Below are 22,911 nucleotides of genomic sequence, written 5' to 3' on the forward strand. Positions count from 1 at the left end.
GGTTTTTCTGCAGGGCAGCCCTGCTTAAGGGTTAGTTATCTCACTGCCTGATTTGTGACCTGAGATGTTATCATGACCATGGAACTTTAGAGAAACAGTCTAATATTAAGGAAGGGGCCAATACCAATTAAAATGTCACATCCATTTCTGCTCTGAAAGGTAGTCCAAATCCTTGCGATAGTGAATTGTTTCAGGTAGACTGCAGTTTTCTGCTAAGCTGTACAAACATTTGATTGAGCCTCCACAATTAATAAAACAGTGAGAGTCCAGTATCCAGGTAAAATTAAAAGCTATCTCCACTTAGTTACTTATATTGTTTGTCAATTTAAAAAATAAAATAAAATAAATAAAATAAAATACATATATAATCTATGAAACCTCAAGAGTTAGGCATGTACAAAACTCCTCCAGTTCAGTGACAGTGACTTTCTAGTGAGAAAGATCTTATGTATGAATAAACCTCTCAATTTTCTTGTAATAAGCATAGTAGTTTGTTATTCCAGTGAATCTGAAAACAGTGAGAATATGTAATTGCTGAGTGCACAGATAATGCATTTTTTTCTGAAAATGTTAGGGTTTTAGGACTTTTAAACTATTTTGTAAAAGGATATTTATGAATTAATAACAGGCATCCTTAAATAGGTTTTACTGATATAGCTTCAGGCAAATACTGGGGAAAAAAGAAAATGCAATTAGCTAGATTTTCGTTTGCATCTCTGTAAATGGAAAAGAAATGACACATTTAAATGGCATCTTCACAGTTTTCTTTTTCTGATTGCAAACAATAACATACAACATAGCAAAGTTTTAATTAGCATAATTCAACAGTAGAGATGGACTTGTAGTACTTAACCTTCTTATAGCACAACTATAGCTAATTTCAGCCATAATTCCAGCACAGTCTTTACAAAGAAAAAAAAAAACAACCAAAAACCCCACAAAAAACCCAAATCAAAACCCTAACACCCCCCCAAACCACATTGGTTATATACTGTTTAAACACATTAATTTCTAAACACCAACATATCTCAGTAAGATTTATATAAACTTTTAACATAGGTCTATCTATGATATTTGTAACTTTTACGGTTACTTATGATTAATTACTTTCAATTAAGTAAAATGTGTGATAAATATTTTACTGTGTCCTGTAAATTATAATTTTCAATGACACTATGGGGTAACAAGAAGCTAGTATCTCTACAGTAGTCATCAGACTAAAAGTTAGCACTAACAGCATGCTGATACATGAAGTTTTCCATTTCTATTTTATCTAAAACAGTTAATTAGGGTAATGTACAGCCTATGTGGATGACAGTGGGTAATTAATATCACCCTCAGTACAACTAAAGCATAGATTTATGAAATCCACTGTTGCAATATATCTGCATGGATTTCAACAAACTACATTTATGAGACTTTTGGAATTTCAAGCATATTTTGGAAGAATTATTAAGTTTAAATTTTATTGGAGTTGTGTGGGGCTCTTTTACTGGATTTTCAAACAGGATTAATCAATTTACAGATAACTAAAATTTCAAACCAGTGTTCACTGAACTTTTCCACTAGCTTCAATGGCTGTAAAACAGATCCTGAAATAAAAACATACAAACATCACAAGGTTCAGCAATTCAGTAAAGATAAGCAGCAGAAGGTCTGATTACTTATATAAATCTTAGAAACTTTTAAAATATGAGTTTCTCTGGAAGGTCCCTGTATTTCTGTGCTGAAAAATCCCTTGAGAATCAATTTTGGCATTTCTGCTGTTGGCTTCAGCCAAACCCAGGAAATGTAGTTGAGTAGGGAGAAAAATATTTTTACATTTTATGTTACATTTTAAGTTAACCATAGTTCTCTAACCTTGGCTTTGCCTGTGTCCTGGGTAAATGTTCAGATAAGTTCTATTTTTGTATTTAATTTTTTAAGAAGTTCATCCATCTTCAATGCTATCAAAACAATTTGCATTATCATCTTAGTATATGTTCAGTGTTTGTATGCCTGTCTAAAATATTGATCATCTCTAGTTATTTCAAGTTTGAAATTAATACAGTCCCTATACTTTCTAAATTAACATATTGTGTATTATACAGCCATGAATCAGGACAAAAGCGGTCGTTTCTGTAACGGGAAATCTTAGCATTTATATAGCTGGTGGGAGAGTCAGGGTTTTATATGTAGCAAGATTTTAACTTTTCATTACTAAAAAAAGTAATAAATCTAATAACTGAAAAGTTTCATTTCAGATTTCCATGAGAAAAAAAAAAATTGGTGGGTGATTTTGTTTTAATTAGTATTGTGTTGAAAAACACTTTTAACAGAAAATGGTAGTATCAGATTAATGTATCTCTTCTGTGCTGTGTTTGGTGAGAGATTAGAGTAGAAGGAATTATTTCTGTTCAACACATCATTGTGATAGCAGCCTTTAAATATGCTTCTGTCCCTGTTAGCAGTAAAAAACAGTGTTGCCGTATGTTTCCTCTCCATCACCACTATGTTACTGACATCAGCTGCAAACCTAGCAGCTCACACTGCCACAGTGACTGTTTCTGTGGCTTCTGTAGCATGTATTTCAAGTAGTAGAAGCATATGTTTGCTTGTTCACTGTCCAGAATAAACATATTTTTAAACATTTTTTGTAAGCCGTGACAAAGCACCACTTGCCTGCATACAGCAGTGTGAGAGGCCATTTGCCTTATGGTAGGAAAAATTTCTCTGACAGTAAATCTCGATGTCTTTTAATTACCCTGCTCAGTATACCTGTTCCAAATAAGTACAGCTCTTTAGTCAATTATTAAAGAAATTTAATATAGAAAAAGCAAATTTGTTGTATTATTTCTATAAATTCACATACATTTAGTAAGGCTCAGTAAACTATTGTATAGTTTGCTGTAAGGTGTAGTTGTGTTTCTTATTCATGGCTAGATTATGTTTGCTTGTTCACTGTCCAGAATAAACATATTTTTCTCCTTTGACCTGTCAGGTATGTGTGACTCAAACACAAGCTAAAATTAGCATGAGCTCTTCAGAGAGAAAACAAGCTTTTCTGTTAATGGTGTGCAGTCCCAGGGAAGGATGCCTCTACCATGTAGTGTTTGTTGTCCCATAGACAGGCTCTACTGAAACAATTCTAAATGAAAACTGATCATTTCCACTTGTTATTGTATTTTATATTGACATTTTATCTTTAAAATTCAAAGATAGGTGTTCTTACTCTGGATATATTAAATTAATATTTTGTTGGCTGGCACATTTCACTTGTCTCAACAGGACAATGGGCAAGATATTGAAGTAATGTCAAAGTTAGTAATTGCAGCAGCGAGTCACTGCTACAGAGCATCAGAGAAATACAGAGGTCGTCTTGTCTTACACTTTTCTTAAGGAATTGTGGGAGGAAATTATATTCATGTGCTGGCAGCAAGAATATTAAGAGTCAAAATAAAAATCTGTTCAAGTTGTCAGAGCTACTTACTACATTATTCAGGTTTTTGACAGTTTGCAGAACCATCATGCCTACTGTTGGCAGAGTTACAAAACTCTGTTAAGAATACAATAGTTAAATAAAGAGTCCATGAATTTACCATGTACATTGTTTCTCAAGTTTGGACTAAAGTTAGAAGTGGGAAAAATTTAGTGTTGTTAGTTTTTTATGGTTAATATTGCTGGTTTTCTCCAGTCAGACACCAGCTGTGACATTCCCTTTCTTCTTCTCTTTGGTCCTTTTACATCAGTCCTTCAAGGACAGGCAGTGATAAAGGTGGTGAATTGTTCTTGCAACTCAGATAAATGGGTTAGCAACAGCTCAAAATATTGTGAGAATAGTGGTGACTAAAGAAGTTTTTGTCATCTTCCACCCTATCTAGTTTCTTCAGTTTCTCCAAAGTATTTTCCTTTCTTTGAGAGTGGCTTTTAATTTACTTGTAATGATCACTTACCTCATCTGGTGTTAAGTTCTTGTTAGTTAACCAATCTTGATTTATGAGGAAATATTGGGGTTTGTTTTAATTTTGTTTGTTTTCGTAAGAAGAGTATGCACTGCCCTAATAAAACCTAAATTAAACATTTTTCCCTGAAGTATGTTATGTTTAAGAAGAAGCTTTATTTCCTAACATAGAAAAAGGATACAAATGGATGCCCAGGCAATCTATCTGTAATCTGAAGGACAAAGCACCAACTATGATGCTTTCTACTCTGCAACCTAGAACAGTTCAAACTCACAGGGATCTCACTGATCACCACAGATGGCTCATGCTCTGTCTCCAACAAGGAGACGGTCTTTCCACTGAATTTGCGAATTAGCACACACAAGGGATGTTTCTCTTTATCCTTTAGTGGGAGTATTAAATGATGAAAAAGGTGAATACTAGGGTTAGGCTTCCAAGATAGTTGCCACATTATATTTAGTTCCATGTTTAACAGGATTTTGGCAGACATTTTAGCTTCATCCTCAGCAACAGCAGTTTTTCTCTAGAGTGATTATTTAGATTTTATCTCCTGTTCACAACACATTATCTATCATTAAATATTTGGAAGATGTCTTTATTACAGAGGTGCTTTTGTTATTCAGGGACAACTGTTTCTATTGGGAGACTTCATGCAATTTTGTAATATGTTCAGGAAAGGGCACACTGGGAAACTTTACAAGGAGCCAACAACATTTAATATTACTTCAGTAGACATTATGTTTTATTCATTCATAAACAAATGACTTGTGATCCCCAAATAATTAATCAAAGCATTTTTAAGAAAAACTCTGAACTTGAAATAAAGCTGCTACCTGGTTTTGAGGGTGGTTTTTTTTTTGTTTTTTTTTTTTTTTTTTAGGGGGGGGGTGTACTTAGTATTATTACAATTAATGTCTAAAATTAAGAGTAACCTGAGTATACTCTCTTACCAGGTCCTCCTAAATGATTGCAGGCTAGTGGGCTTTGGTTCACAAAGGGACTTAATCACCTAAATATCATTATAAATGGAATTTAGTTGACTACCACAGCAATTCATAAAACTCTACCAAAGTCAGCATCTTTAGGAGTGAGTTTCATTTCACAAACTGAAGCTATCTAAAATTTTGATGCAAGTGTGAACCAGATGGAAGATGCAAGTTAAATCCTTCTTCAACCTCAGACATTTCAAAATTAGGGGACAAAATAATTGCAGTCATATGGGTTTTAAAAACAAAGATGACTTTCACATGTCTAACATGGAAGACAGTCAGTGTGAACTTATATTTGTCCACACTTATCTGTGTAGATGTATTCCCACATACTAGGTGTAAGTGGTGACTAGCAGGTCAGAAGAAAGGCTGAGATGTAGGTACCCTCTGCTCCAACTGAAGTTAGGAAAAAGTGGAAACCCAGTGAGGAGAGGGCTCAGAATAGGAAATTCTGGGTATAGGTTTCTGATCTCCATCTATCCATTTTATTCAATGACCCTTTCCATCAAAATTAACAACCCCTCCCTTGAGGAGGGATCAGAATTTGGGATTCCTTCCTGCCAGCCACGTGGAATGAACAGGCAGCAGAGCGCACTATTTTAGCCTGCAGAGAGAGAGAAAAGGGAGGTGGGAATTTGGAGGCATCCCTCTACAGTATTTCTCAAAGGCAAGTTTTGATGTGTCCCTCTCCATTCATCATGCTGAATCTTTTAAATCCTTCAAAATAAATACTTCAATAAATACTTCAAGACTCCTGTTTCTCTCTATTTAATGGTTAAGAATCTTAGGCCATTCATTACTCATGTTTGTGAATCCCATTCATGAAGATTCATGCTAAAATTTTTAGTATGTGGCAATGATGAAATTTGATCTTATCTTAATTCATTAAAATACTTAAGATCATGCGCACTGAGGTAGTTGAGATGGTACTCTACGTCTCTTAATGATGGTTGTTAATGTTTGCAGTAAGCTAGTATATTTTTTGTTTATTTTCAGACAAAGTATGCATTACTCACCAACAAAGCTGGATATGATTTCTTAGCTATTTCATGGAGGGACTGCTTTAACTGAAGGACTGAGTGATCCCTTATGACTCTAACAGAAAAAAAATTAGACAAAGAAGTAGCTAACATTAAATTCTAGGAGTCTTACAGACGTCTCAGTACTTATAGTAAGCATAAATATATAAATAGAAATTCTAAGGTCAGGTGCTCTATATGCAAGCACTGAAGCATAAACCATTTCCTACGCTTTCAATAATATTTAGCACACAACTTTTTCACATGGATTTATAATTGCGTTTATTTATTAGATTTTTTAATACCTCATTCTCTATGTTGCAATCTTCATAACTGCATGTTGCAGAAATATACAAATGTTTTTGTAATTTATTTGGAATTATCCCAGGTTCATCTGTTAAACTCATCAAACACAGTGTGAACATGTCGAAGCTGTATATATTTGAAAGAAGAATTCCAGGTGATCTAGTCACTTCAAAAGGAAAAATTTCTGGTGTAAATTTGAAATGGCTTTTCAGGCTGCCCTGCACTTGTTTATATAATATTTTTAGAACTATTCTTTCCACACAGTATATGTTGCTTTGGTTTCAAGGGGCTGCAGATAGTCAAGTTGTGTCACACAGTAGGAATGGTAAAAAGTAAAACATGCTTAAGAGACTTCTTCCTCACCATCTGTGTGTGTAGATCTCTCTCAAGCTGCCATTGCTATGATATCACATGGAAAAAATGCAGAGGGAATTTCTAACACTCATGCTAGGTAAGAAGTAACAGTTGCAATTTTTTTTTTTTCAAATGTGTTGTGTCTTCTTAAGTACATCAACTAGGAAAGCTGCTAGTCTCTAAATGAATGCTATCAGCTGCTATGTTCCTCATAGTGATTTTAGAATTTCATAAAAATGTCATCAGAAGTCCTCAAAACTTAATATACACATGCAGTATTTCTCTTACTCCTGCTTACTCATCATTTACTGCTAATGCTTATTTGTTGCTATTTTAATTCCACTGTATACAGATAAAGTAGACTTGTTCTTCTTGCATATTTGAGCATGAATTTGCTTTTCCTGCCTAATTTGTAAATCTGGGCAGTGTTTCCACTGCTTTCCTTGATCTTCAGAATTTTCCTGCTGTGAACAAGTGGGAAGACTGGAGATGTAGTCCTGAAACTGTTCCTTGACTTTTGACTGGAATAAATTGCTATTTATTTTTAACTTCCTTTCCTTCATCTCCTTCACGAACAACCAAGAGGAACTCTACCCTGAATCACCATCTTTTCTAAGGGAGGGAAATTATATCCTGGTAGTTATTCAGAGTTTATTTTAAAGTTTTGGTCCTACCAATCTGAATCTGAGAAAAAATTAACTAAAAAATTAACTAAAAAATTAACTAAAACTAAATAATAATAATAATAAATTAATTAAATAAACTAAATTAACTAAAAAATTAACTAAGTCTAAGTGGTAAGATATCTACTGCTGCCTGGGAGCTAGCAGGCTCATCAGTTCCCTAGGGCTATGCAGACTTGATATCTCAAGCCAGACTAGTTTGAACCCATGTGGATTGAACTGAAGTTCAGAAAAAGAACTGACTGCTTCAGGCCTGATTTCAGTTTTTGATTGGCACCTGATTTTGACCTAAAGTAGCACCAACTTTGCAGTATCATTTTTTCCTAACTGTTGGGCAATGCCAATTCAGGGAGAAAAGCCCAAAGCAAGGGAATTACTGTTTCACCCTATGGTTCATCTGTACACTGTTGCAGTGTGGTAAGCCTACTAGAGTTTAGAGCTAAGCTAAGCTTTATTCTTTTAAAGTCACTGGAGACCTACTAGACAAATGGTGTTGAGGGAAAGTCAAACATAACTAGCAAGATCTAAATCTGTGCTGAGTGGAACGTTTATAAAATATCAGGGCAAGAGTATGAGCTTGTAAATAATCTTAATGCCCTACCCCTTTGGGGAAAACATTGCACACCAGGTATTATTCATTTCTTTATTGTTTTCTTACATTAGATGAATTTTTTTATTGGACTAAGTGGGCTTTATAGTGTTCATTGTTAATAAAAAGATCTGGCTAGCATTGTCTTTCTGATTTAAGTAAAGAGCATTTGCTTTTTGTACTGACTTTATGAGACTTCTGTGAGCTTTGGTGTTGCTGATATAGTGAGGATGTATGGCCATTTAAAATCAGATTGTAGATATCATGTGACAAAGTAATTTTTCTGTCAACACAACCTCAGGGAAGTTTATTTTGTTCTGCAAAAAATTGGGCACAGCTTGCAAAACAAGGCAAAAGTCCAATGAATGAAGACGGGATCAATTCCAGCCTTTCATTTGTATGGAACAAAGAAATGAGCATGAGCAAAGACAGATCTTAGAGTAATCTTATCTAAAACGAGCATCCTTTGATAGAGTAACATGGTAATTATGGGCTAATTGCCACTGTGATTGGACAATAGCACAATGCAATGACCTTCCTAGATTCCTGTTCCTAGGTTGTTCCTTGTTAAATTTCTAGGAATCTTCATGATCAAAAGATCAGAAAAGAAGAGGTTCACACTTTGTTTTATCCATTTTTGTGCTATCCAAAGGTATTTGACTATCCATGGTATTTATATTTAATCCAAGAATTTTTGTATATGTATGTGTGTGTACTTATTTATATATAAAATTTACTCTAAGGATTAAGTCCAAAGTTATTTAATTGTCAGGTTCATATCAGGTGACATGCAACATTAAAATCAAATTAAGGTAGGCAGTGTAACTATTTTGGAAGGATACCCCTGACAGTTCTCTTTTCTTAATAAATTTTTATTTTAACCTGTTCATGCTTAGCATCTGTTGTCTCCATTTTTAAAGATGGAGAAAGGACATATAGGAAGAATTTTGCTGAAAATTAGGTGAAGTTTAAGTCAGTCTGAAAGTGTGAATCTCGGACTCTCAAGAGACCCAATTGCTGATTTTGTGCCTTCGCATCTTGAGAAGGCTTAGTAACCTCCTGGGATATCCAGAAGAGGCTTTTCTGTAACGAGAAAAAAAAAATCAGCAGCCATGCACTTGATTAAGGAAAGCTGCCATATGGTGCCTATGTGCCCCTTCTCCCTCTCATAAGCAGAGCTCCAAACCCAAAGTTCTGTGGGAGAACTGGGTTTTATTTAAATCTCAGTCTGGGGGACAGACTCTCCTCATCTCAGAAAAAATGCCAATAGCTTAACTACTACTGTGTAGGTTAGAATGGGTTAGGGATGCTCTGTACTCCTGCTATTAACACCGTGACCACTTTGCAGTGAAGTATCTATCTTCCATCTAAGCAAATGGAGGAATGACACTCTGGTAAAGGCATTTACTTTTTTATTCGTCCTAAGTGGTTGGATAAAAATACAACAAGAATATAAGAGGCAGCGACAACAATCAGTGACTCGTAACTGCTCTCCTTGTTCACTGTGTTTGTGGGAGAAGTTAGGAAGGTATTTTGTAGGACAGCACTACGAGCTGCAAATCCCAGAGACAAAGAGGCATCTCTCCTGCCTTACACACTTCAGTCTTGCTTCTGCTCCCATGGCTCCTTATGCATTTTACATTCGATATTTAAAAGATATACTTGCCCCTATTCAATAACCCTAGAAGAAACAGAACTGATGTTTCTCACCTTCTCTTCAGTGGAGAAATTTATCCCACTAGATACCAAATCATATTCTTGGTTACCTCTGTGGCTCATATATTCCTTCCTGTAGAGCTTCAGTGAGACAGGTGAGGGATGCTCCTTCCACTCTCTCTTGCTCCAGTGGCTAGGGCTTGCTCCTGGTATGTAAGATTATGGCTTCATATTTCTCCAGTAGACACTGATATCCTGTCTCCTCCTTCCTGCATACGAAGCTATTATGGCAAAGGATACCTTCCTCTTCCAGAAATGTTTTATGAAAAAACCAAGAACGTACTGGTCAGATGTCTGATGTAGGTAGCTATGTAGTACAGGAAGTAGTTTTTGCTGTGAGCATCCATCTCCCAGTGGTGTCTGTCTCACAGAGATGCTAAAGCAGCAGCAAGGGAAACCATTGTTTGCAATCTTCTCTTCCCTCTCCTCTCCTCTCCTCTCCTCTCCTCTCCTCTCCTCTCCTCTCCTCTCCTCTCCTCTCCTCTCCTCTATTCAACATTTTATTGTGCATGTCCCTGCAATTGTGAACTCAGGTCAGATATGCCCAGGTCCCTAGTGTTTCCTTGCTGGGACAGAGGTACTCCGTTCAGCATCCCTGCAGTTGGCATGCTTTACAGGACAGAGCACCACAAATGCTCTGTTACTTGGGCTCAGGCTCCTAGCTTATGGTTGTGGTTTCAACTAGTTGACAAGGCTCCTTTAAGAAACAGGATATTTAGCATTGCAAATCATGAAGACTTTTGTGGCTTGAACTCTAAGTTATTCTCCATTCATCACTCAGAGACAGCTTTGGCAGAACTGGGTTGCTGGCTTGTGCTGTAACTGGTGGAATTAAAAATTCTGAAACTGCTGAAATCCTCTTTTGAGCCCAGGGATTAATAACATGGCTGCTGTTAACTGGGAGTGCTGTTTCTGTGCCACAGTAAAGAGACCAGCTACTCAAATACTCAATTATTCTGTCAATGTATTCCAGATCTCTGGGCACCTCTCCTCATTCTCTTTTCTGTCTCTGATTCCCTCCACTTTACTGCATTTTCCGGGGCAGATTCCTTGTGCTCAGTTCTGCTCTGGGGCAAGGACAATGTTCTATTACAGACACATTGGAATATCCTGAATGTCCCCATTTTACACCTGAAACAACAAACAGATTGAGCCAAAACACAAGACATTTCTGAATTTTCTGAGTACACTTCATACAAGGCAAACCTGATATGGAAAGAGATCTGGATCTTTTATTTTTCTTTTTGGTGACACTGATTGTTTTCTCTTGCTGTTTCAGGCTTTATTTAAAAGGTCACAGTGGAACAGCTGGAAAGCAGAGTAGCCTGATCTTACATGGTGCTGAATTCAGTACAAAAGATGCTGACAATGACAACTGCATGTGTAAATGTGCTCTCATGTTGACTGGAGGTGAGTACAACCCTCAAAATATGTGGTACATTGATAGGAGTCTACTCTATTTTCCTAAAGCAACCATGGATGAAGTTGCATTCAGGGATGTGTAAGTACTGTGTGAAAATTCCTTTTATTATTATTACTCATACTCTTTTCTGTTTATATATTGTGGTAGTGCCAATACCTCAAGATTCCAATCAGCAGGGAAGGGATGATTCAGAGATGCAGTCAGTGTACTTCTGCACTGAAGCTGTTGCAACAATGTCAAGGGGGAAAGCATAAGTTAGTGGTATTGTTGAGGCAAGAAAGGCAAAGTAAGAGGAAAGAAACTAAGAGATGAAGAAGGGGAAAAGAACTTTGTGAGAAGTGGGAGAATCAGCCAGAAAAAGAAGAGAGAAAATGCAGGGAAATAGATAATAGAAGGTATGATTTAAAAACAATCAGAATCTGGACTTGCAGTATATTATCTATTTCACTTAGGGGTGTGATTCTGTTATTGAAGTAATTATAATGGTTCAGCTTTCTGTCTTATATAAGCATAACATATATATACATATAGACTTAGTTAATGTAATGGCTAATTCATTCACTTGTGAAAGACTAGACCTGCAACCCCCAGTTCAAATTGTGGCACTTAGCGGTTCTGGAAGATTTGAAACAGTAGCCTTAGTGAGCTGAGTCAAGCTGCAGAAGGAAAGAAAGAAGAGTCGACGTGGGAAAGAGCACAGAGAAGTTATACTGGGACAGTTTAAAGCACCAAGTCAATCTGGCTGTCAGCAAGTATAGTGTATATGACTGATATTTGTTCCCTCCAACGCAGAGGAGGAATATCTGAGATTATCTCCCTATAAAGACACCTAAAGCTCTGCACAAGAGTGAGAACTTTCTCTGGCAAATGATGCTTATTCCTAGTCCGTATATGGTCAAGCTCATTTTTATCTCTAGAACACCACATTAAAGCAGAAAGCTTAAATTGGGATTCTTTGGTTCATTAACTGTATGACCAAGGAAGGCCCTTATCTTCACATCTGATCTTCTTTGGAGACTCTCCCTCAGTGATTTCTAACTTTCATGGAAAAAATCCTATAGCATAAAAATTATTCAGTATTTTGGATCAGACTGTTAAACTGATATTATTTGTGGTTACTGGCACTCTGACTGAATCCAGCTCAGGCCACATTCAGGCATATATGAGTCTCTAAAGCTATCATCTGTTAACAGAAGATGGCTTCCCATCACTGGGAATTTATATCAAATGCCCAACCTAGCTCCTCATTCTCTTTTGCTAATTGGAAATTACCCAGTTGGGAAAGTCTTTAAGGAGCCAATTTTTCAAACTTTCTTAAATTCCTCTAGTGATAGTGATATCTTATTAAACGTCATCATGGGAAACTTCTTCCAGTAGACAGGTGATCAGACACTACCTTTCCATTTCTATAAAAAAAGAAGCTAACCAGGTAGTTCTGGAGACAGATAATGGATAAGAAGTCAATAGTTTATTTTAGTTAAAACTGTTGACCTTTCCCTTTAGAGACCATACTAAATTAAAGTGTCTTACTTCCAGGGCAGACCAGAGCCTAGTGAGAAGCTCCTAAATGTGGGTTGTGTCTGTGCTGAAGTGCAGACTCATTCATGTATCCGAGCTGCCTGGAAATACCTCTGCTCCAGACAGCTAATTCTGGGAGCTGAGGGTTTTGTTTATTTTTCTGCCCTGACTTCTATGGCAGGTCAATGCCCCGCTAAGGTCAGTCTGCTGTTGAACAACCATTCCACAAGGTTCACATATATTTTGCTGCAGCAGTCTTGTAAATCAACAGGAAAACCACATATTGGAATATACTGGTAGCAAATTAAAGGAATAAGGAGGAAGGGGGAGAATTACCAAAGGCTGAGGAAACCACAAATAGAACAAATCACTGCACAGTAAAAGGAGATGCAGCTAGCCTTTGGAAATAGATGAGTCTAGATGAGACTAGACTCTGAGTATAAGTCTTGTGGAGACAGGCTGTACAACACAGTAATTTGTGGTTCTTCAAGAAGATAAAGACTTTAATCATGCTAGAGTTCTCCTCAAACACTCTGCTATGCTTTGCTCCTTGAAATGACTTTCTCATTCCTTGAGAAATACCAGAAATTGAATTAAATACCAAAACATTTGGTTAGTGAGTAGATTTCAGTTTTGTACCACAGACAAAGACTAATTAAGAAAAGTAGCAATGATAACAGGTTTTGGAAAACCTTTTTTTTCCAAAAGATATCAGGATCTCTGTTAGTTTTGGCAACATCACAGAGAGCTCTTTAATGATGAATGATATGAAATCTACAGGCAGGTTTCTTGCTATCTTGACAGTTTGGGTGAGCCTGTTATCTCTATGAGGTGAACTGAATATATTTATGTCAGGAATAAAGGCTGAGATAAGCTGAAGCTCAAGACTGTGATATGGTTACAGTCAAGGCTGAAAATAAAAATGTAAGGAAAACACACATTTCTCTCAGTGATCTTACTAGTTGTCAGTTTTATTTATATCAAAACTATTATTCTCTCTCCTCCTTTCTCTCCTCCCTCTTCCCCAGAATAAGAAATTAAATACTGGGAGAATAATACAGTAGCATCAACAGTGGGGTGTGTGTGTGTTTCTTGTCCTTTCCAGAGCCATGCTAGGCTACTTGAGTCTGTCTTAACGTTGATTTTGGGGAATGGCTTCAAAAGCACATGCATGAGCTGGATTCTTAGCCCCTGTGAACTTTGCATGGTAGTTAAATATTTTAGCTGCTTTTTTGTGCCTTGGAAAATTTAAACTAAGCATGCTTGGTTTACTTTAAAGGGAGACAAAGCATATTTATTCAAATAATTTCTTCATTTAAACTTAACATTTGTCAAAACAGTAAAAAAATTTTGTGTCATGAAATACCTGTTAAGAACTGGTACAATATCTTGGCCCAGTAAACTGAACAAAAAGTTATAACCCCACATCATTTCAAGCATTATTCTGAAGAGTATCCCAATGAGCTACATACACAGCTTTTTGCAAGAAACAGCTCTTAAAATGTAACAAACTGTGACCAGAATGAAACACTGAGTAGATGTCCAAGGCACTTCAGATAGATTTCCAATAGAAGAGCACTTAACGTCTCTGGATCAGATTCGTGGGCACGAGGCCAAGTTAGAGCATCCTGCCAGGATACCACACGTCAGCTGAGCCCCAGGAATTGTTTGTGCAATTGTTTTCAGTCACTGCAAAGTTACTTATGGTAACTTGGGCCATAGTGAAAGAGTCATAAGGTGATTTGCTTTGCCGTGCGTTTGCTGCAGTCTGAGATGTTCACACAGGCATTTACCTTGCTTCAGGTGATAAGCAAGAACGTTGCTAAACTTCTGATCCTTGAAATAGTTTGACAAAGTGTCAGGGAGACTTTCTATATGTCTTGCTAGTATTGAAATGGCATAGAATTATTGAAATAACTTTTTTTATTTTACTTGAAGCAGAGGTCCATCTAGCCGCAGTCTCCAGTCTCTGACAGCAGTCAGCAGCAGGTGCCTCAGTAGAGGCATAAGAGCAATGCAAATAAATGATACTTTCCCTGAGTATTTTCCCAGTATCTTTTGCATCTCAGGGGCTTCCTGAGTCAGAGGCAGTTCCCATGTATTTAGTAATCCTCAATGGATTTGTCATCTATGAAGTGAGAAACTGCTCAATGACAATCCCAAACAGTGATGCACTCATTGCGTGTTGTTTCACTGCTTTTTTCTCCCAGTGGTGAATTTAAGAATCTCTGGCAAGAATGCTATGGAGGATTCTTGTCATGACTTGGAGGGAAGTTCTTGGCTGAATATAGATATCTGCCCATACATTATCCAATTAGAAAAAGCCAGTTTCTCTTATATTTTGTTTAAAACAAAAACTTCGAAAGTAGCAACCTCAGCACACTTAAAAGTATCCAACTTGAACCCTGTGGATATACATCTACTTACATAGGAAAGCATTGATTTTTACATTTTATGCATATTGTTGCTTTCATAAAGAAGTTACTTATAAAACACCATTCCTGAAGTATCATTTATATTGCCTAACATTTTGATAGAAAAATATAACCACCATGCAGATAAGAAGTGATTAGAATATTACTTGATTTATGCTGGAAATATTAGAAAGATTTCATTAGACATATGACTACTCAGCACTTTTAACAAAATCATTACTATATTACTGTGTTTATCAGGGTTAAGCATGGGCAATAGTAACAAAATATTAGGAGAACACCAAGAAGTGACTAACTTGAAAATTATTCTGTTGATATATTTAGAAGATCAGAACATGGTCACCAGTCTGCAAGTTTCATGTTATTTTTACCTCATAAAAAGGTCCTCATATAAAGGACTGTGTTATCCAGTTGATATGAAAAGCTAATGCCTTTTTGTCTTATATCCTGACAGCTAAATTCTGATTTAACCTTCAGAATGTCAAGTACCAATTGCTAAGTGATAGTCTGGTCAATCCAATACTTTAACAAATAGAAGAACATAGGCCTGGAAATGACTTCCAGAGGTCATTTAATCCCTCTTTAAGACAGACTCTTCTCTACCTATTTATTTTTGTCTTTCTGTTCATCTTCAAGATCTGTAGTGATAGAGATTCATTCTCATAATATAATCTGTTACTGAGTTTCGCTACGTTTAATATAAGAAATCTTTAGTTGTTGACTAAACTAATTCTATGATAATTTAAGTGTGTTCCATCTTGTCTTATCCTCCATCATTGGAAAGAATAGACCATTCCTTTACATTCCTTTGAAAAGCTGTTTTTTTGAGCAGCTTTTTTTATGAATTTGAGATAGTTGGCAATCTGTCTTTTGAATTCTGGACTAAACAACCCTAAGTCTTTCCTCTGACATTTACTCTTTTGGACGCTGTCCAGTGGATCCACATATAGATTGAAGTGTCATCCAAAACTGCACCCAGTCTTCTAGCTGAGAAGTTACCAATGCAAAATCAAACAGAGACTAATTATTACCATCTAGCTTCTTTGAAGTACAGAATGTCAGAAACATTGAAATCTTTCGTAAAATAAATTGTTATGTCTTTTGAACAATGAAGACTGTTTCAATATTTTTGCATTAGAAATTATTCTTATGGGCTTTGTTGCCAAATGCACTAAATTTTATGGACAAACCCAGAGGGCTAGAAATAAATATTGGCTTTTCATAGGATACATTTATCCCATAAACCCATACAAATGTACCATTCAAACATACTTTGGATCTTATTGAATGGATAGTATTGATCTTACTGCATTTGGAGGCATTCAGTGTACTCAGGAGGGAGAGCAGAGACAGATGTGTGAAGAAAGGGTCTGCCATCAAATGTGCTGGGTTTAGACACCTATTTTAGTATGTAAAAGGCAACTAAGAACCTCTCATCAAACCTGAGTGATCATTAGCAAGTTCCCAATGCACGTTAGATTTACAGTGCACTCATGAATTGATGAGCACTAGGTTACTAACAAAGAATTTTACATACATACATGCTTAATTACAATTTATACAAGCCAAAAAAGGAAAGCTGTTAGCTTTGGCATACTTTTTTATGTATGACCTTTTTTATGTTGCTTTTGACAAAGAAGATTCTATCACATAAAAATTATACTTGTGACTTCAGAAAACCATTCTAAAAGACGGCCGTGTGTTTTCTTCTTGTAATATCATTACTCATTTGAACAATGTTCCTTTATTAGGTAGTTTTTTGCAAGAATTTGTAGAAATTATTTCAACATATATTCACATTTGGCCAAAGATATAGTACAAGCAGGTCTGTGGAGCTGAACTATCTGATGATAGGTGGCTGAAGTAGACTGAGGCATTCAAAATACAATTACTTAATGCAAAGAGCTGGCAGGAAATTTAACAACTTCCCAGAGGTAATAGGAACACTAATTAAAGACCAAAGCATAAGAGTTCACAAAGTGTGAGCATGCTTTAACTGCTCCAGAAGAGCAGCTGTCTACAGTGGGGATTCATGTTTATTTGTATAGCTGAAATGTCAAACAACTTATCTATGTATTACCTAAATTATTTTTTGTTTGGACGATATACTTTATGACCTAAGGATTTTTATTGCAAACAGAGATGGTAGTGCTGCTTGTACGATACAAATTATTAGATGTGGGCTAACCTCAAAGGAGTGAACTACCCTCAGTTCAGATAAGCAATTAGTGACTTTGTGATCACAACAACTTGAAGAAACTACCTGTGTTTCTAAATAAAATCTCTCTTAACCTTCTCACAAAAGCCTCCTCTTTACGACTTCATTAGTCACTTTAAAATCTTGCTTCTATTATTATTTCTCATAATGCCCACCCTTCATGATTCTCATGCATGATTTAAATATCCCACAGAAATCATTGCCAAAAGTTATCTCTGAGGTTAAAATCTTGCTGCTATTCAGAGAAGACTTGGTAGTTATTTGGGAAATCCATTACCTTGTAGTTAAAAATAAACAAGATTCTTTATGGGAGGAAAATCCTGCGATCTCCAGGGAATAAGCCAACATCTAGCTACTGGAAGTCTTTCCTTGGGTCAGACTGTCTCACAGCTCTGGAGCTGCTTTACTTGGTGTTTTCTGCAGTGGCAGTGCTGCGGCTATCTCCTTCAGAACCGTCTATTTTACATTCCCCACTTCCTCATCACTACCAAGAAAGTCACTGCTTCCATTCCTCTTTCCCCCAATATGCAAGGCGTCAGAAAAAACATTTATATCCATTCAAAGATGTGGATTTTGGTGTTGAGACATACAGTAGGCAGTCTTTTGATAATCTGAGGCCCTATGGGGAATGAAGAGCTTTTAGAGGACTGCAGGGGAGGATGTAGAAAAATAACCATATGGAGAACAAAAAACACTTAAAAAAAGAAAGACAGAGAGAAAGTAAACCCAACATTTTAATGCAGTATTAGGAAACATCTTTAAAAAATTCATACAGTCTCACTAACAACAACAGCATAGTAGAAAGAAAAACAAAGATGCTTATTAAAACACATTTTGAAAGAAGTATTTATTTAGAAGAAATCTATGATGAGAGTTGAGCAGGTCCTCACAAAAGGTTTATAAAATTTTGTGTTTCTTTAACTCATTCAATTTTCGACATAGTTTTTGTAGGGCAGCACTGAAAACCTTCTCCCTGAAAAGGCCATTTACACATATATTGCTGTTGCTTTAAAATGAAAAGGTAACTAGCACAGCTTGCCATGTCTTCAGCCCAACACCATAAACAACCCAACTGCATCTGTGTTCCAGCATGGAAAAATGAGGATTAGATTTTCTCTGTTTAACTTTGTCTTAAGTTTCTACAAGATTATACTCTGGTTACAGTAAAATATCAGCTGTACAGCTTTCTCTTTCTTTGGTTATTGCTCCTTAGGTATAACATTGTAATCAAAGGGAGGTCAATTGCATCAAAATAGAAGTTTGCCAGAATTTATCGGACATAAATCCTTCCCTCAAGATTTCATTATGAAGTGTTACTTCTGAAAAAAGCCCACTAAGTATTATCCAAAATCTAAGAAATTACTTTACAAGACTAGAAACATAAATTACATGGATCTGAATACAAAGGACAGAGTAAGCACTGGATCTGAAGGCTAATCATGGTCAATATCATATCAGCCATAGTAAGGCATAGTTTAAAATACCTTCATACAATGCATTCATTATAGGTAGATAAAAGGCCAACCACTGAATAGAATGAAATTGGAGGATTCACTGGGGCAGTGCACATTGTCTAAAAGGAGCTTCTCACAGATGAATTCCATTTCCAGAAGTCAGAGTGGGAAACACACTGAAAATTTAAAATTCTACATTTCAGTCCACAGTGACACCTGCAGAATTCAGTAGCCACTCACTAGATGATCAGTTTGTCACTACCAGTGGTGCTTGAAAAAGGTTTGCAGGGGCTTCTGGGAAGATTACAATGCTGTGATGTGCAGGCTGAAATAAATAACTTTTTAAAATAAAGTGGCATTTAACTACCAAAAGCAAAAGTCACCACCTGATCTTTATGATCTTATTTGCCTTCATACACGAAAGCAAATATTCAGTACAACCATATTACATGGAAAGATGTGTGGCCTGTGTTAAAGATTCACAAAGCCTGTAGGTCTTACTATGAAAAAAAACCAGCAGAAATCTTTCTGACAAACAGAGTTCCTCGCCATTGAGGTTAATGTATTTTTGACACTGAGAATATTAGCTCTTTGCAGTCTGGGGATTCATTCTGCCTTCCTCAGGCTGAATTAAGCATCTTTCTATTACATTACATAGATACCCTGTAAGGTGTTAGAGAGAAAATTCTATTCCCATCAAGATATACAGCAAAAATCCCACTGCTTTCAGTGGAGTCAGCATGTCACTTAGTTTATCTTTGTCAGTTTGTGTTCTGTAATCTTGGTGTTGCCAAGTTTCATGTTATTTGGAATTTTCCTTAAAACTCTAACTCCCGTGGAAATCTAAAATTCACCTTGACTGGAAAAGATCTTGGGGACATAGACAAGAGAGTTTACTGATTAATTTAATCTTAAAAAAAATTAAAATAGATCTGAAGATTCACACTGTATTTCACCACTGACTCCGTTTTCTCCATTGATCAAACACATATATACATATCTTCACTACCAAAGTCTAAAGGTGAGATGACTTTTTTTGCATACAGTTTGCAACCTAACCTACGCTTCTAGCAAGTTTGAATTTTCTGCATTCAGTCATACAAATGGTAGAAAAACCTCTGTCATTGTTAGTAATATTCACAAGTACTTGATAAATATTTCTGGTTTATTTTCAGTGCTATGTTAACAGAGCACTCACAAAGGTGGAGGTATGGCTCTACATGCATTTTCTTTGGCAGAAAACGCAGGTTGAAAAGCTCCTGAGCTGTTACACTTCTTCTTTATCCTAACTTCTCGGTTTACTATTCCTTCAGTTATGCCAACACAGCTGTTCACAGGGCCATTCTGTAAACCAGATTGCTGGTTTGCCCCCAGAAAGCAAAGTTCTGGTTTTTCTTTTTCTAAATCTGTGTCACCTCACTTTTCAGAACAGTCTTACAACGCAGCTGCTGGAGCAGTGATCTAGAAGCACAAGCATCTGGGCAAGACATTTCTTGCCCTGTCTTTCCAGTAGAATAAAATATATGCAATTGCACACAGAGTTCAAAGTAGGAAGATGCATCTTGCTGGGAAAGAGCAGGCAGGGTAGGGGGGCAGAAAGGCCTAACTTTGATATCAATCAGTAACCTTTTTAATATCTTTTTGTAGTCAATGATAGTCAGGTAACTAGTAATTTTCTGCTACAGGTAGACATGTAAATAAAGTGCCTACAAACCCCTTTTACAAAAAAAAAAAATTAAATGGACTTTTGTCAGTTTTCTAAGTGCCGGCTGTGAACTTGCTCAGAGGTTTTTCAGAGGAATGAACAAATGTCAGATGGGTCAGTAATGGGCAGCACCACCATACTCGTAACCCATGTTTACTGAGAACATCTAACCTGAGAGCAAAAGCAAATTGTCTGAACAACTGAACAATCACAGTTAAAGCAACAGAAAAGGACCAGTAAATAAAGTTAAATCGTGGTTATACTTAAAATAACCAAACAAGTGAAATTATGCAAAATAGTTATGAATTATAGTCTTTTTCTGAGGTTTACATGAGGTGAGTGAAGTGTAATACTGTCTAAACATGCAAAGCCATTTATTTGTCCTTGTTGTTCTTGCTTCACATACTGTGTATAAAGCCAGAATGAGTTAGGACTTAAATAGTTACTTTTCCCACTCTGTAAATACAGCTGTGCACTCTCCAGCACCACTGGCTACAGAATGGCACAAAAGAGCAAAAAAGGAAAATAAAAAAATACCCCCACTGCTACCACACCAGGAGTTTTTATGAGCCTGGGAATACCAGAATTTGCTAATCAGCTAAACCTATCAAACAAAATAAAAATGCTCAGAGCACTTGCAGTTTGATTGTTTGTCGTAATGTTTTCAGGGTGGTGGTTTGATGCCTGTGGCCCCTCCAATCTCAATGGGATGTTCTATACAGCTGGCCAAAACCATGGAAAGCTCAACGGCATCAAGTGGCATTACTTCAAAGGCCCCAGCTACTCCTTGCGCTCCACTACCATGATGATTCGTCCCTTGGACTTTTAAAGGTGTTCAGTGGTGGATCCCAGAACAGTGGAGGATCCCGTGCCCTCAGCAGCATGACTATTACAGTCTGAAGGTAAAAGATGAAGGGCTTCTTGAAAGCAACACGTAGGGATGATGCAAAGTCTCTTCATTATCACTCCATAACCTGCAAAAACTCTCCAACAGTCACCCCACATTTTGATGACTGGGGGAGGCTTGGTTTAGAAGGAGGTGGCTGCAATGATTTTCCAGAGAAGAACAACTGGATCTAGTTATTCTGCCTGAATCTGGTGCTTGTCAGTGGATGTCTTTTTTTTTTTTTTTTTTTTAATAAGAGATGCAAAAACATACTAGATTATTCAGCAACAGCATCATAATTTGAAGAACTGAAGTGTATCAACCATGGTCTATTGAGTAGAATGTTATTCAGCAGTGAAATGCCAACATTATACCCATGAAAAAGGATTATGGAGGCACCTTTATTAAAACTCCTCTTAAAGCACTCAAGGTGACCACTCCAAATACTGTTTTTCTTAAATGAACTGAGTTTGAATGGTGGATGGATTTATGTTAATCCCAGAGTCAAATAATTTGTGCGAATATTATTTTTCATTAAATCCTTTAAGGACATGTTTCTCATAAATAAACTGAGTCAAACATATGATGAATGATAAGGGTAATAAACATAGATTCTTCAGTTGCTCTGTAGAGGTAAATCAGATAATTGGCATAATCCCTGAGCTAGGATTTATAGTGTGATAGCAAAAGTAGCTGTGTTTTGAGGTTTTTCCCTTCTTTCATTAAAGGCAGTCTGAATGTCATGTAGGAAAATTAATGGAAGGTTTAAAGAATGTGAAATATTATCCTAAAGAAAATACGGGATTTTGCATGGAATATTTCCATCAAAAGTACACAGGAAGGCAAACTGTTAGGGTATATAAAAATTACATAAATGCATAGCTTAAGGCAATGGATTCATTTTACAGTATCCTTGCATGTGCGCAATTTATAATTAACTATTTTACTTTTTTATTACATTTTTGTGAATATCCGAAGCATGCCAGTTCTACACAGTGCTTAGGCTACAACTATAAAAAATACTCATCAGAACTGTATAGAAAATAAGGAATTGTGAACTTGTAAATAGCATGTTTATATTTCCTGTAATGGTCATTTAATTTGTACAGGCAGCCCTGACCCTACTCAAAGGGTGCAAAGCCTCAAAAGGATATAAATATTAAAAGAACTTTAGAAGACTGCTTACAGGTTGTTAACAAGTAGTTTTGGTATATTAAAATGTTGCAGAAGTGTGGGGCAAGATGCACAATTCAACTATTGGAAAAGATAAAGTTCCTATAATAACAAGCAGCTATGATAAGTTAGTATAAAGTAGCTGGGTGGCCCATGAGGCTGTAGAGACAACTCTTCCCATTTACAGCTCCTTGTGATTTAGTCATATAAATAAAGTCCATTTGGGAAAGTAGCTTGCAGTCATTCTACTTCTGCTATATATAAAAGGAAAAAGTTTACCCTGATCCCACCAAAATCAAAAGTGCCATTCTCATTGATTAAACTGGGACCAACATGATACACAAAATCTGAATGTGGTGAGTTTTTTGCTTGTCTGTTTGTTGCTTTGTTTCATTCATTAAACTGTTCCTGAGATCAGGCACAACAAATATCTGATTCTTTTTTTAAAGGATGATGATAATAGAGTAAAACTGGGTTTTTTTCCTTTTTTTCCTTTTTTTTT

General features: G+C 36.4%; 1 protein-coding gene across 1 annotated transcript in view; it reads left to right on the plus strand.

The window, feature by feature from the left end:
- The window catches only part of ANGPT1 (angiopoietin 1), a gene marked incomplete at its 5' end in the record, with an annotated part of 165,798 nt that extends 144,487 nt beyond the window's left edge, over positions 1-21,311 (plus strand). Inside the window, 2 exons of the mRNA XM_082306712.1 lie at positions 10,877-11,007; positions 21,019-21,311. Coding sequence (XP_082162838.1) covers positions 10,877-11,007; positions 21,019-21,179 — 292 coding nt within the window. The 3' untranslated portion in view covers positions 21,180-21,311. The remainder of the gene's footprint in view (positions 1-10,876; positions 11,008-21,018) is intronic.
- Between the last annotated feature and the right edge of the window lie 1,600 nt (positions 21,312-22,911).

This window comes from Platalea leucorodia (assembly GCF_965183815.1).
Source record: "Platalea leucorodia genome assembly, chromosome: 1".
Classification (NCBI taxonomy): domain Eukaryota; kingdom Metazoa; phylum Chordata; class Aves; order Pelecaniformes; family Threskiornithidae; genus Platalea; species Platalea leucorodia.